Source organism: Scyliorhinus torazame, chromosome 4 (assembly GCF_047496885.1).
Source record: "Scyliorhinus torazame isolate Kashiwa2021f chromosome 4, sScyTor2.1, whole genome shotgun sequence".
Taxonomy (NCBI): domain Eukaryota; kingdom Metazoa; phylum Chordata; class Chondrichthyes; order Carcharhiniformes; family Scyliorhinidae; genus Scyliorhinus; species Scyliorhinus torazame.
In genome coordinates, this window is record NC_092710.1 from 298181565 (window position 1) to 298199025 (window position 17461).

The 17461-nt window shown below is 47.8% G+C and overlaps 1 protein-coding gene across 1 annotated transcript in view; it reads left to right on the plus strand.

Moving 5' to 3' along the window:
• Positions 1-17461, plus strand: part of LOC140411021 (uncharacterized) — a 399297-nt gene that overhangs the window by 259746 nt on the left and 122090 nt on the right. Inside the window, exons 36-38 of the mRNA XM_072499979.1 lie at positions 4628-4748; positions 8697-8806; positions 12069-12218. Coding sequence (XP_072356080.1) covers positions 4628-4748; positions 8697-8806; positions 12069-12218 — 381 coding nt within the window. The remainder of the gene's footprint in view (positions 1-4627; positions 4749-8696; positions 8807-12068; positions 12219-17461) is intronic.

A 17461-nucleotide genomic window follows, 5' to 3' on the forward strand; every position in this document is an offset into this window, starting at 1 on the left:
GCCTCAAAAGGATTCTGGCAATTCCAGCTCGATAAATCCAGCAGGAAACTCTGCATGTTTAACACCCCCTTTGGAAGATATTGTTAGAACAGGATGCCGTTTGGGATCATCTCGGCATCAGAAGTGTTCCATAGGATTATGGAACAAATGATAGAAGGTATTGAAGGTGTTCGCATCTATGTCGATGACATAATCATTTGGTCCACCACCCCGCAGGAGCATGTTAGTCGCCTCCAGCGGGTATTCAGACGTATACATGAGCATGGCCTCTGCATCAACAGGGCCAAATGCTCTTTTGGTCAGACGGAACTCAAGTTCCTCAGGGACCACATCTCCCAATTGGGTGTGCAGCCGGATACGGACAAGGTAGCTGCCATCACAGCTATGAAAACACCAGAGGACAAGAAGGCGGTCCTCCGATTTCTGGGCATGGTCAATTTTTTAGGGAAATTCATCCCTAACCTCGCCTCTCATACCACGGCTCTCAGGAACCTGGTCAGGAAGACGACAGACTTCCAATGGCTCCCTGCCCTCGAGCACGAATGGAGAGAACTCAAGGCAAAACTGACCACGGCCCCGGTCTTAGCTTTCTTTGATCCAGCAAAGGAGACCAAGATTTCGACCGATGCCAGTCAATTCGACATTGGGGCAGTGCTCCTTCAACGTAATGAGGCCTCATCATGGGCCCCCGTTGCATATGCGTCACGTGTGATGACCCCCACGGAACAGCGCTACACGCAGATAGAAAAGGAGTGCCTGGGCCTTCTGACCAGTGTTGTTAAGTTTCACGATTATGTCTACGGACTTCCTCAATTCACCGTCGAGACCGACCATCGCCCGCTGGTCAAGATAATACAGAAAGACTTGAACGACATGACGCCTCGCCTCCAGCGTATTCTTCTCAAGCTCCGGCGATACGACTTCCAGCTGGTTTACACCCCAGGCTGGTTTACACCTCATCATTGCTGACGCTCTCTCCAGGGCAGTCAACACTCTATGTGACCCATCGGGATTTGTCTGCCAGGTTGGCGCCCATGTGGCATTCGCGGCCTCCAATCTTCCTGCCTCGGATGAACGCCTCGTCCAGATTCGCCGCGAGACGGCTGCTGACCCTTTGCTACAGCGTGTCATGCGCCACCTAACGTACGGGTGGCTCAAGGGCCAATGCCCTCAATTCTATAATGTCAGAGATGGTCTGGCGGTAGTAGACCGGGTTCTTCTAAAATTGGACCGCATTGTCATCCCACATAGCATGCGCCAGCTTGTCCTGGAACAACTACACGAGGGCCACCTTGGCATGGAAAAGTGCCGCCGATGGGCCCGAGAGGCAGTGTACTGGCCCGGCATTAATGAGGACATAGCCAACACAGTGCTCAACTGCCCCACTTGTCAGCGCTTCCAGCCAGCCCAACCACGTGAGACCCTGCAGCCCCATGAGTTGGTCACGTCACCATGGACCAAGGTGGGCATCGACCTGTTCCACGCGCTGGGTAGAGACTATGTCCTGATCGTGGACTACTTTTCAAATTACCCGGAGGTGATACGGTTGCACGACCTCACCTCGTCTGCAGTCATTCGTGCATGTAAAGAAACCTTTGCTCGACACGGCATCCCGCTCACGGTTATGTCGGACAATGGCCCCTGCTTCGCCAGCCAAGAATGGTCCAACTTTGCCAGGCGGTACAATTTTGCCCATGTGACGTCCAGTCCCCTGCACCGCTAATCCAACGGCAAAGCAGAGAAGGGAGTACATATCGTCAAATGGCTCCTATGCAAGGCTGCCGATGCTGGGTCTGATTTCTATCTCGCCTTGCTGGCCTATCGTTCCGCCCCACTGTCCACTGTCCTGTCGCCAGCCCAATTACTCATGAGTCGCACCCTGAGGACGATCATCCATGTCCCAGACCTCGACCACGTTCCTTCGCCGGATGCAGCTGTCTCGTGCACAGCACAAGGCGGTCATGACTCCTGTGCAGCTGATCTCCCTGCTCTGGCTCCAGATGACAACGTCCGCGTCCATCTTCCGGATGGTGGCTGGTCTGCAACCGCTGTTGTCCTTCGGCAGGTGGCCCCCCGCTCGTTCCTGGTTCGTCTACCGGATGGCTCTATTCTGCGCCGCAATCGACGCGCCCTTCGTCTCGTTCCACGCTCGCCACGTGATCCTCCAGTGTCGCCTCGACCTCCTGCTGACCCTGCCACAGACTATGCAGAGCTCCCTGTCACTCTGCCTCCCCCTGACTTTGACTCAGTCCAGCCCGCTCCTGAACCGGCAGCTCTCAACCCACCCTTGAGGCGGTCAACCAGAATTCGCCGCCCACCTCAGAGACTAAATTTATGAACTTTTTGAATTTATGGACTCTCTGAATTGTTTTGTTGCTTTGTTTGATCGTTTCCCTGGTTTGTATATAGTGTTGATCTTGTTACTCTTGTTGCATACTGCTTCTCTGCACCAGGCACCTTCCCATGTGAATAGCTTAGTTCTCATGTACGTAGTCTTGTAAATATGTCTTCGCACCCCACACGTAGCTAGGAACATTCTCACCACACATTATTTATTGCCACACACATACATTTTTTTATAAAAGGGGGATGTCATAATATACACCAGTATATCATGGTGCAGACACACACACTGATGGACACACAGCAAGACCAATCAACACACACAACATCGCAGCCAATCACCAGTTAGAGCACACGCACTATATAGATAGAGCGCATCAGAGTTCCCGTTGATTTGGGTTGCAGCCTCTCAGAAGGACAGAGCTTACAGCTTACAGCACAGATCTTCACCATGTGCTGAGTGCATAGACTGGTTAGGACAGGCATAGGTCTTTAGTTTAATCTAACATCGTGTTAACCCACAGTGAAAGTATGTTCAACAGTTTCTAACTTAATAAAATAGTGTTGCACTATTTTAAGTGTTGGTGGCCTGTATGTGTTCCACGGATCCAGAGCAGCCAACACATCACTGCATAGTGCCCACCCAGGGCAAACCAAGCTGAAGATGCTGGCACGCAGCTATAGACGGTGGTCAGGCATTGATAAAGCCACTGAAGAAATGGTACAGGAATGTCATCCCTGTCAGACTCAGCAGTCTCTGCCTCCATCGGCCAGTCTCACCCCTGAGAGTGCCGTGTCGCCGATGAACCATGATGACTACACAGGCCCTTTCTTAAGTCTTTAGTTATGGATGGCCACTCCAAGTGGCTGTTAATACAGGAATCGGGACCACAACCTCGGCGGCCATGGTGGATGCCTTGCACTGAGTGTTTGCTTTACATGGGCTGCTTGAATCCATTGTATGTGACAACAGCATCCCTTTTACAGGGGACAAGTTCCAGAATTTTGTTTGAGCGAATGGCATCTGCTACACCAGGATGGCCCCATGCCCCCCTGCGTCCAATGGACTGGTCGAGAGGACACCATGAGGAAACAATCCGACAACCCGCTGCGCCACCGGCTTGCTAATTTCCTGTTATTGTACAACTCTACCCTCTACACCACAACGGGGCTCGCAGCTGCCAAGTCGCTGATGGGCTGTCGCCTCAACTGGTTTAGATTCAGTGTTTCCTAACTTTGCGGGGAGGTTTGAGGCACGTCAGGCCTCCCAGAAAAGTTTGCACACTACATAGAGGGGCAATGTGTCATTCCCGGTGGAAAACTGTGTCGTAGTGGGGAATTTCGCCTCAGGCCCACTATGGTTATCCGTGCGGATTGTGTCCCAGTTTGAGCCCGTGTCTTCTGTGATGAATGTAAGTGGAAGGATGGCCTAAAAGCACATTGACCATTTGAGGAGCCGGGGGCACTGGCCCCATTTCAGAGCAGACGAGTCCCACTGGTGTTGTCGCCACTCCTGTGAATGTTCCTGAGCAGAGGGAGCTGAGAACTCCTGAGTCATCCAACCAGCGGAAACCAGTGAGACTAGTTCCCCGACTGAGGAGATGGTACCTCTTGAACTGTCATCAGCCGCTGACAACATGACTACCTCGGAAACTATTGAGCCTGTGAGAGCACTACGGAGGTCCGAGAGGGCTCGAAGATTCGACTGACTCTTTGATGACCTCTCCCTTCTCTGATGTCTTTTGCCAGTAGTATAAAACCTGGACATTGTTATTGTGTGAAATATAATGGATTTAAGGGAGGAAGGATGGGGTAGCACGGCCCCTTTAAGGGCCGGGGGGAGGCCTGGCGGGCCACATGACCAGCTTGGGGCTAATCGCGCGGGAGTGAACCCCACAATAGCGAGTTAGCGTGGGACCCTGAGAGCAGGTGTCTGTGCAGTGTGGACCTGGGAACCGAAGAGATAGTGTTCTGCGCCTGGAAAATTACCAGCCTCTGCCTTTCGTTAAGAAACCCCTTTGTTTCTGGAAGCCTCCAGAATGTTTCTCGAGTCACCACAGGGGGAGGCACAGAAAATAATACAGAATAGAAAAGAGACCGAGAAGCAGCCAATTTTGTAGTTGTCTGTGAGCAGCACCATGGGAAATCAACTGGTAATTATGTACACTGCGCTATAATGAGGTTTCTTTCTCTCGTCAGTGCATCTGAAAGAATCCAAAAAACAAAGTCAAACAAAAGTTGAAACAGTCACAAAGTTGATTGCCTTGTCTGCATTTATTTACAGCTACACAAAATTCTTGAAAGCATGGAATGTTACCTGATCCATGTGCTTCAGAAGAAGATCGCAAAGGAGATGACACTTGTCATGTCAGAAAGAGCCAGAGGGGAAGCTACTCTACCAATAGGTAAAGAATCACGTAGTCATCAAAAGGCTGATAGTTCCTCACTTCTACCGGACCCTGTTTTGTCAGGAAGGTAAAATGAAGCCCTCATAATATACATGGCTCCTGGCAAATAATTGGCTCTGAGTTTCTGATCTCAACTAGTCCTGGGAGACGTCTTCCTGTGATAACGAAAACAAAGGAAAAGCTGTAAAATTTCAAAATCTGCTGGTCTGCCCATCAAGACCCGCAGGGGGCCAGAAGCGGAGGCCAGCGACAGCCCAAGGTGTAGTTGGTCCTTCCATAAGCTGATAGATAGCATATGCTGAAGAGGACTTTTTCTCAACAGAGAGACAGTGTGGCACCTGTGCAAACACTCGTGGACATGGCACCCTGTGGAGGAGGAGGGCACCTGCTACCAGTGGCTGAAGATCTAAATGCCTTATGCCACCGGGTCATTCCATGGCTCGCGTGGCGTCCTGTGCAGCATATCACTGCCACCCGCCACAGGTGCATCCGAGCAGTAACGGATGCTCTGTATGCCCAGGAATCAGACTAAATCACCTTTGAACTGGATCACTGTCCCCATTCTCATTGGGTTTGTCACTAGAACAAAGAACAAAGAACAGAGAAATGTACAGCACAGGAACAGGCCCTTCGGCCCTCCAAGCCCGTGCCGACCATACTGCCCGACTAAACTACAATCTTCTACACTTCCTGGGTCCGTATCCTTCTATTCCCATCCTATTCATATATTTGTCAAGATGCCCCTTAAATGTCCCTATCGTCCCTGCTTCCACTACCTCCTCCGGTAGTGAGTTCCAGGCACCCACTACCCTCTGCGTAAAAAACTTGCCTCTTACATCTACTCTAAACCTTGCCCCTGTCACCTTAAACCTATGCCCCCTAGTAATTGACCCCTCTACCCTGGGGAAAAGCCTCTGACTATCCACTCTGTCTATGCCCCTCATAATTTTGTATACCTCTATCAGGTCGCCCCTCAACCTCCTTCGTTCCAGTGAGAACAAACCGAGTTTATTCAATCGCTCCTCATAGCTTATGCCCTCCATACCAGGCAACATTCTGGTAAATCTCTTCTGCACCCTCTCTAAAGCCTCCACATCCTTCTGGTAGTGTGGCGACCAGAATTGAACACTATACTCCAAGTGTGGCCTAACTATGGTTCAATACAGCTGCAACATGACTTGCCAATTCTTATACTCAATGCCCCGGCCAATGAAGGCAAGCATGCCGTATGCCTTCTTGACTACCTTCTCCACCGGTGTTGCCCCTTTCAATGACCTGTGGACCTGTACTCCTAGATCTCTTTGACTTTCAATACTCTTGAGGGTTCTACCATTCACTGTATATTCCCTACCTGCATTAGCCCTTCCAAAATGCATTACCTCACATTTGTCCGGATTAAACTCCATCTGCCATCTCTCCGCCCAAGTCTCCAGACAATCTAAATCCTGCTGTATCCTCAGACAGTCCTCATCGCTATCCGCAATTCCACCAACCTTTGTGTCATCTGCAAACTTACTAATCAGACCAGTTACATTTTCCTCCAAATCATTTATATATACTACAAAGAGCAAAGGTCCCAGCACTGATCCCTGTGGAACACCACTGGTCACAGCCCTCCAATTAGAAAAGCATCCCTCCATTGCTACCCTCTGCCTTCTATGGCCTAGCCAGTTCTGTATCCACCTTGCCAGTTCACCCCTGATCCCGTGTGACTTCACCTTTTGTACTAGTCTACCATGAGGGACCTTGTCAAAGGCCTTACTGAAGTCCATATAGACAACATCCACTGCCCTACCTGCATCAATCATCTTGGTGACCTCCTCGAAAAACTCTATCAAGTTAGTGAGACACGACCTCCCCTTCACAAAACCGTGCTGCCTCTCACTAATACGTCCATTTGCTTCCAAATGGGAGTAGATCCTGTCTCGAAGAATTCTCTCCAGTAATTTCCCTACCACTGAAGTAAGGCTCACCGGCCTGTAGTTCCCGGGATTATCCTTGCTACCCTTCTTAAACAGAGGAACAACATTGGCTATTCTCCAGTCCTCCGGGACATCCCCTGAAGACAGCGAGGATCCAAATATTTCTGTCAAGGCCTCAGCAATTTCCACTCCAGCCTCCTTCAGTATTCTGGGGTAGATCCCATCAGGCCCTGGGGACTTATCTACCTTAATATTTTTTAAGACACCCAACACCTCGTCTTTTTGGATCACAATGTGACCCAGGCTATCTACACCCCCTTCTCCAGACTCAACATCTACCAATTCCTTCTCTTTGGTGAATACTGATGCAAAGTATTCATTTAGTACCTCGCCCATTTCCTCTGGCTCCACACATAGATTCCCTTGCCTATCCTTCAGTGGGCCAACCCTTTCCCTGGCTACCCTCTTGCTTTTTATGTACGTGTAAAAAGCCTTGGGATTTTCCTTAACCCTATTTGCCAATGACTTTTCATGACCCCTTCTAGCCCTCCTGACTCCTTGCTTAAGTTCCTTCCTACTTTCCTTATATGCCACACAGGCTTCGTCTGTTCCCAGCCTTTTAGCCCTGACAAATGCCTCCTTTTTCTTTTTGACGAGGCCTACAATATCACTCGTCATCCAAGGTTCCCGAAAATTGCCGTATTTATCTTTCTTCCTCACAGGAACATGCCTGTCCTGTATTCCTTTCAACTGACACTTGAAAGCCTCCCACATGTCAGATGTTGATTTGCCCTCAAACATCCGCCCCCAATCTATGTTCTTCAGTTCCCGCCTAATATTGTTATAATTAGCCTTCCCCCAATTTAGCACATTCATCCTCGGACCACTCTTATCCTTGTCCACTAATTGGTTGAAAACTTTTTCCTGGACACACTGCATGAATTTTGCTTCCTCAGTGCCCCTTATATTGTTTGAATCCCAGTTGATATTAGGATAGTTAAAGTCTCCCACTATTATTGCCCTCGTTCTTACAGGCAGAAATTTGCCTACATATTTGATCTTCTATCTCCCTTTCACTATTTGGGGGTCTGTAGTATATTCCCAGTAGTGTGACTGCCCCTTCTTTATTTCTAAGCTCAACCAATAAAGCCTTGTTTGTTGACCCATTTAGTATATCATCCCTTCTCACAACTGGAATTGATTCTTTAACCATTGGTGCTATTCCCTCTCTTTTTTTTATCTCCCACTCTATTGTGTCAGAAGACTCTATAACTCGGAATGTTGAGCTGCCAGTCCTGCCCTTCCTATAGCCACGTTTCCGTTATAGCAATGACATCCTGCTGCCATATGTCTACCTGTGCCCTTAACTCATGTATCTTGGGCGGCACGCGACGCAGTGGTTAGCACTGGGACTCGAGGACCCGAGTTCGAATCCCGGCCCTGCGTCACTGTCCGTGTGGAGTTTGCACATTCTCCCCGTGCCTGCGTGGGTTTCACCCCACGCAACCCAAAGATATGCAGTTCAGGTGGATTGGCCACACTAAATTGCCCCTTAATTGGAAAAAAAATAATTGGGTACTCTAAATTTATTTTTAAAACTCATCTATCTTGTTTGTAATACTCCTTGCATTGAAGTATAAAAAGTTTAACCCTGTCAATTTCCCTTGCTGGTCACTTTTAAAATTTTGCTTCTCGTGTAATTCCAAGTCTATCACAACATTGTCTACATCTGTAGGTAATGTTCTACCTCTGTTTTCCTGATCTGAATTGACCCATCTGATCCTACTCCTGGGATCCCATCCTGCCGCCACACAGGTTTAATTACTCCCCAACAGAACTAGCAAAAGCCCCCGCAAGGCCATTGGGCCCAGCTCTGCCTGGGTACAACCAGTCTGGTTTGTATGGGTCCCTCAGAAGCATCTGTCTGTGGCCCTAACTATTGAATCGCGAAAATGTTTCAAATACAGCGACGACAAAGGGGGATTAAAATGCAACTTACACTTGAAATTCCTCTTTCCCCCAGACGTTTGGAAACATTCAGTCATGACAGAAAACTTCTTGATAGTGAGGCCTCAGATTGTTGAAAGCTTTGTTCAGCAATTGAAGGAACATTCACAAGAGACCGATGAAGAGGTATGGGACTAGTTCAGTCTGCTAGCAGTTCAAGAACTCCAAATAAACTCACAAATGTGTTATCAAATGTTTGATATTTGAATCATTGTCGACAGTAGGATTCAATTAACAAGGTTGTTACTTGAATAATGAAGCTGTTGTGGGAGGTAGTGGTGTTATTGTCACTGGACTCGTAATCCCAGGGTCATGCTCCGTCCCTGGGTTTGAATCCCACCAGAGCAGATGGCAACATTTCAATTCAATAAAACCTGGAGGTAAAAGTCTAAAGGTGACCATGAAACCATTGTTGACTGTCGTTAACACCCATCTGGTTTAATAATGTACTTTAGGGAAGGAAATCTGCTGCCCTTACCTGTTCTCTCCAGGTGACTCCAGATCCTCAGCAATGGGGTTGACACTTGAATGCTCTCTGAAATGGCCTAGCAAGTCACTGAGTTCAAGGGTCAATTAGGAATGGGCAACAAATGCTGGCCCAGCCAGTGATGTCCACACCCCAATAAATTTTAAAAGAAATGCTAAAATGTATATCCTTAGTTCTGATGGTTAGAGACAGCAATTTTATAATTCTGTAAATATCGCCTATGCTCTTTTTCATTTGTAATCTGTGGCTATTCCAAAGGAAAAAATAAATTTGAATGTTTTTTTCTGTTCATTGGGATTCAGCTGTACTTGTCTGGATGTTGGGAGAGCTCCAGCTTGGGTGAATGGGAGTCTGTCCATAACGCATAGTCACTGGGAGTTACTTTTAACCCAAGGAGGGAACCCCACGGGATCAGCTGGAGTGTCAGCTTTACGCCCATCCACTGACCGTCAGTGGAGAGTAAAATCAGGCAGTATACGAAACCAGCTTTGCACCTAATTCCCATCAGTTTCCCAATGGACGGGTTAGACGAAAGTTTCCACCATTGTCTGCAGTTACATCAAACCGTAAGAGGCATTGCTGAAGGTAAACCAGCAACATCCATCACACGCTGCCGATGATACAAAGATAGATGGAGGGGCATGTAGTATGGAGGAGGTGGGGAGGCTGCAGAAAGACTTAGACAGTTTAGGAGAGTGGTCCAAGAAATGGCTGATGAAATTCAACGTGGGCAAGTGCGAGGTCTTGCACTTTGGAAAAAAGAATAGAGGCATGGACTATTTTCTAAACGGTGACAAAATTCATAATGCTGAAGTGCGAAGGGACTTGGGAGTCCTAGTCCAGGATTCTCTAAAGGTAAACTTGCAGGTTGAGTCCGTAATTAAGAAAGCAAATGCAATGCTGTCATTCATCTCAAGAGGCTTGGAATATAAAAGCAGGGATGTACTTCTGAAGCTTTATAAAGCACTAGTTAGGCCCCATTTAGAATACTGTGAGCAAATTTGGGCCCCACACCTCAGGGAGGACATACTGGCACTGGAGCGGGTCCAGCGGAGATTCACACGGATGATCCTAGGAATGGTAGGCCTAACATACAATGAACGTCTGAGGATCCTGGGGTTATATTCATTGGAGTTTAGGAGGTTGAGGGGAGATCTAATAGAAACTTACAAGATAATGAATGGCTTAGATAGGGTGGACGTAGGGAAGTTGTTTCCATTAGCAGGGGAGACTAGGACCCGGGGGCACAGTCTTAGAATAAAAGGGAGTCACTTTAGAACAGAGATGAAGAGAAATTTCTTCAGCCAGAGAGTGGTGGGTCTGTGGAATTCATTGCCACAGAGGGCGGTGGAGGCCTGGATGTTGAGTGTCTTTAAGACAAAAGTTGATAAATTCTTGATTTCTCAAGGAATTAAGGGCTATGGAGAGAGAGCGGGTAAATGGAGTTGAAATCAGCCATGATTGAATGGTGGAGTGGACTTGATGGGCTGAATGGCCTTACTTCCGCTCCTATGTCTAACCCCGCTTCCCCCACTCACTGTAGTGCCAGAAGAGAGCTGGAGGTACCAAATACCTTGTGAGATGCCAGTGTGTCCCTGCCTTTCACTGTTGCAGTGGCCAGGAGGCTACTTACATTTTGGAAGGTAATCCCTGTCAATAGATTTTTAAAAAATCCGTTCCTGCTGCCTTTAATAGGGACACGAGGAGTCCAAACCGAGTAAAAATAAAGGAACAAAGTTGATATTTACAGCACAATATATACACGGCCCAGTAGACCCCTACTGGGTTTCTCTCTGGACTGTGCATTACCTTGGCCAACCTTTTATGTAGAAGTTAATAGAAATTCCCCGTCCCTAGCGAGGGAGCTTGTATTCCGTAAGGACCACGGGAAAGATGATCATTCCCACCCCATAGACCCCGGGCTAGATTCTCCCAAAATGGGACTATGTCCCCACGCCGGCGTAAAAAGGCTGGAGCTTTACTCTGGTGATTCCTGCAAAAAAGATCAGCTAATTCAATGCCCCACAGGGGGGCTATCAGGAACCCAGAGTAATTCACAGAGATTTAGCTGCGGATATGGGTCCTCGCACTTCCGGTTTTGAGTCTGCGTAGGCGCACGCCGGTGGCCTCCAGCGGCCATGCCGAGTGCCATGGCAGACTCAGAACGCGGAGGCAGACTGAAGACTTAGAATCCCCCGATCGGCTGCGCGTCCGAAGATCTGTCCACGCAGATTTTAACCCGGCCGCTAATAAAGCCCCCCCCCCCCAGTGTCCGATCCCCCGTCCCCCACCAGGGCGGCCGCAGACTGAGTCCGCAGCCGCCATGCTAGCATCCCAACCGGCAATAGGTGATTAGTTCCACTCTGTCGGAAACTCGGCCGGCCGGGAGCGGAGGATCGCTGGGCTAGCCTCTGTCAATGGGCCCCCAGCCGTGAGCCGTACTCCGCGATCATGCCGATTCTTGGGCCCCGGAGAATCGGCGGACCGGCGGCGGGCCCGATTTTGGCATGAAATTGGATTCTCTGCCCCCACGCCGAACGTGATTTCAGCGCGGGGCTGCGGAGAATCGCCCGTGCGGGCTATTACACTGTCTCCCTGTGGCTGGCGATTGAGGTTGGCAGCAGTAATTTTCCATCTAGCCAAGCCTGTCAAAAACAGAAATACCACTGGGAGTCTGGCAAAAGTATCTAAATTAGATAGAGTTTAGAAAATTCGCTGGGGATTAGTGATGACTGAAGGAGATGAACATCATTAGTAGAATTGTCATCTTACTTCTTATCTATGGATTGGGATGGGGGGAAATAGAAGTTAAAAATCTTATGTCAGAAAGCAAAGTTTACAGTGATAATTCTATAAAGCATGGCTCTGATGTGTATGATAATGATTTGGTGATTTTGACAGATTACTTTCAGCAAGGATCATTTAAAAGACTGCCTTATGACTCTCGCCTGTGATGTAATGGGAAGAGAACGCTCTAACTTTGAGACTTATTCCATGTGTTATGAAAATATACTGCGACAGGAGCACCAGCTGCTTTACCAAAAGGAACAGGTATGGAACAGCAAAGCGGTCGTTTAACAAAATAGGTTATATATTTAGCCATCAGTGTTTTCGTTAAGAAAACCTGATATTAAAGAGTATTTTTAAAATGTATTCTTTGATGGGATGTGAGAATCACTGGCTGGGCCAGCATTTATTGCTTGTCCCTAATTGCCCTTGAGAAGGTGGTGGTGAGCTGCCTTTTTGAACCGCTGCAGTCCATGTGTGTAGGTACACCCACTGTGCTGTTAGGGAGGGAGTTCCAGGATTTTAAACCAGTGACATTAAAGGAATGGCGAAATATTTCCAATTCAGGATGGTGTGTGGCTTGGAGAGGAACTTAAGAGACCTTGGTGTTCCCATGTATCTGCTGCCCTTGTCGAAGTGTTAGAGCTTGTGGGTTTGGAAGATGCTGTTGAAGGAACCTCAGTCGAGTTCTTGCAGTGCATCTTGTAGATGGTACACACGGCTGCTACTGTGTGTTAGTGATAAAGGCAGTGAGTGCGCATTGAAGGTGGTGGATGTGATGCCAATGAAGTGGGCTGCTTCATTCTGGATGAACGGATAGCTGAGAGGGTCATGAATACTGCAGTCAAGCAGCACTCGGGGGGCTGGTTTAGCACCACGGGCTAAACAGGTGGCTTGTAATGCAGAACAAGGCCAGCAGCGCGGGTTCAATTCCCGTACCGGCCTCCCCGAACAGGCGCCGGAATGTGGCGACTAGGGGCTTTTCACAGTAACTTCATTGAAGACAATAAGACTACTTGTGACAATGAGCGATTATTATTATTATTATTATTATTATTATTATTATTATTATTATTATTAGAAACAGCTTCTTCCCCGCTGTTACCAGACTCCTAAAGGACCCTCTTATGGACTGAACTGATCTCTCCACACATCTTCCCTATTGAGTAGTACTACATTCCAAACGCTTCACCCAATGTCTGTGTCTATGTATTTACATTGTGTATTTATTGTATGTCCTATGTTTTTCATGTATTGAATGATCTGTTTGGACTGTACGCAGAACAATACTTTTCACTATTCCTCCGTGCACGTGACAATAAATCCAATCCAAAATGTGGTAAAGAGCTGTACTTGGCTAATGCCCTCTCCAGAGCCTTCCTATCTACTTCAGACCAGGCAGATCATGCAGAAGACATCGACATCATGACAATTAAGATGCTGTCCTCTTGTCAACATCAGGAGTTCAAAGGTGACTTATAGGCAGATATCGCATGCTGACAGTTACACAATGGCATCATGAAGTGCTGGCCAGATTCCTCAAGGGAATGTCCACATGAGCACTGCACGTTCTTCACCACCAGCGATTCGTCATCCTTACTGTTCTTCAAAAATACCACACCGAACAACTTCACCAAGGGCACCCTGGTATGGAATCAACCAGATATAGGGCCAAGGAATCACTATATTGGCCCTCCATGTACACAGACATGGAAAGTGAAATCTCCAGATGCGATGCACTCAAGCTGTATCAAGCAGAGGGCAGTAGAGCAGAGCTGCTGATTGGCTGTTGTGGGGAAAATTGGCATCCGTGCATTGCGGTCACTGCATCCAAAAGGTGGTTTGTAGAGGAGCTGTTGTCAAGTGACAGTTAAACCCGAAACACTTCTGTTTCCCTCCCTACCTCCTCCTCTAACCAAAAAAAAAAAGAAGACAATCACTGTAAGGATCCCAGCCGAGTAAAGATAAAGAGGGAGACTCGAGGGCAGGTAGAAGTAGAAAGAAGTTGAACCGTGACGTCACAGCCTGCAGGTAAGTGATTGGCTGTGATTGGTAAGTAGTTTTTATTTTCCCCGAGGTGTTATCGTGTGGGGCGCAGTGGTTGCTGAGTTAGTGCTTGCTGAAAAAGGGAGTAAATTTTTTAACTTACTCTTGGGAGTGTAAAAATGGCAGGAGATCCCAGACCCGTGTTATGCTCCTCTGGCTCAATGTGGGAGTTCAGGGACACGGCCGATGCCCCTGACTCCTTCATGTGCGGGAAGTGTGTCCACCTGCAGCTCCTGTTAGACCGCATGACCGCTCTGGAGCTGCGGATAGACTCACTTTGGAGCATCCGCGATGCTGAGGAGGTTGTGGATAGCACGTTCAGTGAGCTGGTCACACCGCAGATTAGGATTAGTAAGGGAGACAGGGAATGGGTGACCAAAAGGCAGAGAAAGAGCAGGAAGGCAGTGCAGGTGTCCCCTGTGGTCATCTCCCTCCAAAACAGGTATACCGTTTTGGATACTGTTGGGGGAGATGACTCACCAGGGGGAGGCAGCAGTAGCCAGGCTCATGGCACCGTGGCTGGCTCTGCTGCACAGAAGGGCGGGAAAAAGACTGGCAGGGCTATAGTCATAGGGGATTCAATCGTAAGGGGAGTAGACAGGCGTTTCTGTGGTCGAATACGAGACTCCCGAATGGTATGTTGCCTCCCGAGTGCACGGGTCAGGGAGGTCTCAGATCGGCTACAGGACATATTGAAGGGGGAGGGTGAACAGCCAGTTGTCGTGGTGCATATAGGCACCAACGATATAGGTAAAAAACGAGATGAGGTCCTACAATCAGAATTTAGGGAGTTAGGAGATACGTTAAAAAGTAGGACCTCAAAGGTAGTAATCTCAGGATTGCTACCAATGCCACGAGACAGTCAGAGTAGAAATTCAAGAATAGTCAGAATGAATACGTGGCTTGAGAGATGGTGCAGGAGGGAGGGGTTCAGATTTTTGGGACATTGGAACCGGTTCTGGGGGCGGTGGGACCATTACAAATTGGATGGTCTACACCTGGGCAGGACTGGAACCAATGTCCTAGGGGGTGCTTTTGCTAACACTGTTGGGGAGGTTTTAAACTAATGTGGCAGGGGGATGGGAACCAGATTAGGAAGTTAGAGGTCAGTAAAGAGGCAGCAACTAAAGCCAGTAAGGTACTAGATAATAAACTCAATGTGACTAAGGGGAAGAGTAGACAGGGAAGAGATGATGAACGCAAAGGGACAGGTGGTCTGAGGTGCATTTGTTTCAATGCGAGAAGTGTAGCAGGTAAGGCAGATGAACTTAGGGATGGATTAGTACCTGGGAATATGATGTTATTGGTATTACTGAGACTTGGTTGAGGGAAGGGCAAGACTGGCAACTAAATATCCCAGGGTATAGATGCTTCAGGAGGGATAGAGAGGGAGGTAAAAGGGGTGGAGGAGTTGCATTACTGGTCAGAGATGATATCACAGCTGTGATTAAGGAGGGCATGATGGAGGATTCGAGCACTGAGGCAATATGGGTAGAGCTAAGAAATAGGAAGGGTGCAGCAACATTGTTGGGACTTTTCTACAGGCCTCCCAAAAGCGAGCGTGAAGTAGAGGTACAAATATATAGACAGATTATAGAAAACTGTAGGAGCAATAGGGTGGTCGTGATGGGAGATTTTAACTTCCCCAACATTGAATGGGACTCATGTAGTGTTGGAGGCGTAGATGGAGCAGAATTTGTAAGGAGCATCCAGGAGAGTTTTTTAGAGCAGTATGTAAATAGTCCAACTCGGGAAGGGGCCATACTGGACCTGGTATTGGGGAATGATCCCGGCCAGGTGGTTGAAGTTTCAGTCGGTGATTACTTTGGGAATAGCGATCACAATTCCGTCAGTTTTGGAATACTCATGGACAAAGACGAGAATGGTCCTAAAGGAAGAGTGCTAAATTAGGGAAAGGCCAAGTATAACAAAATTCAGCAGGAGCTAGGGAATGTGGATTGGGAGCAGCTGTTTAAGGGTAAATCCACATTTGAAATGTGGGAGTCTTTTAAGGAAAGGTTGATTAGAGTGCAGGACAGACATGTCCCTGTGAAAATGAGGGATAGAAATGGCAAGATTAGGGAACCATGGATGACGGGTGGAATTGTGAGACTAGCTAAGATGAAAAAGGAAGCATACATGAAAAATGAAATGAAAATCGCTTATTGTCACAAGTAGGCTTCAAATGAAGTTACTGTGAAAAGCCCCTAGTCGCCACATTCCGGCGCCTGTTCAGGGAGGCTGTTATGGGAATCGAACCATGCTGCTGGCCTGCCTTGGTCTGCTTTCAAAGCCAGCGATTTAGCCCTGTGCTAAACAGCCCCAGCTAAACATAAGATCTAGGCGACTTAAAACTGATGAAGCTTTGGAGGAATATCGGGAAAGTAGGACAAATCTCAAACGCGCAATAAAGAGGGCTAAAAGGGGTCATGAAATATCTTTGGCTAACAGGGTTAAGGAAAATCCCAATGCCTTTTATTTGTATACAAGGAGCAAGAGGGTAACTAGAGAAAGGATTGGCCCACTCAAAGACAAAAGAGGGAATTTATGCGTGGAGTCAGAGGAAATGGGTGAGATTCTTAATGAGTATTATGCATCGGTATTCACCAAGGAGAGGGACATGACGGATGTTGAGGCTAGGGATGGATGTTTAAATACTCTAGGTCAAGTCGGCATAAGGAAGGGGGAAGTTTGGGGTATTCTAAAAGGCATTAAGGTGGACAAGTCCCCAGGTCCGGATGGGATCTATCCCAGGTTACTGAGGGAAGCGAGGGACGAAATAGCTGGGGCCTAACAGATATCTTTGCAGCATCCTTGAGCACGGGTGAGGTCCCAGAGGACTGGAGAATTGCTAATGTTGTCCCTTTGTTTAAGAAGGGTAGCAGGGATAATCCAGGGAATTATAGACCTGAGAGCTTGACGTGGTAGGCAAACTGTTGGAGAAGATACTGAGGGATAGGATCTATTCACATTTGGAAGAAAATAGACTTATCAGTGATAGGCAGCTTGGTTTTGTGCAGGGAAGGTCATGTCTTACAAACCTAATAGAATTCTTTGAGGAAGTGACAAAGTTAATTGATGAGGGAATGGCTGTAGATATCATATACATGGACTTCAGTAAGGCGTTTGATAAAGTTTCCCATAGCAGGCTGATTGAAAAAGTGAAGTCGTATGGAGTTCAGGGTGTACTAGCTAGGTGGATAAAGAACTGGCTGGGCAACTGGAGACAGAGTAGTGGTGGGAGGGAGTGTCTTAAAATGGAGAAAGGTGACTAGTGGTGTTCCACAGGGATCCGTGCTCGGACCACTGTTATTTGTGAAACACATAAATGATCTGGACGAAGGTATAGGTAGTCTGATTAGCAAGTTTGCAGATGATACTAAGATTGGTGGAGTTGCAGATAGCGAGGAGGACTGTCAGAGAATACAGCAAAATATAGATAGATTGGAGAGTTGGGCAGA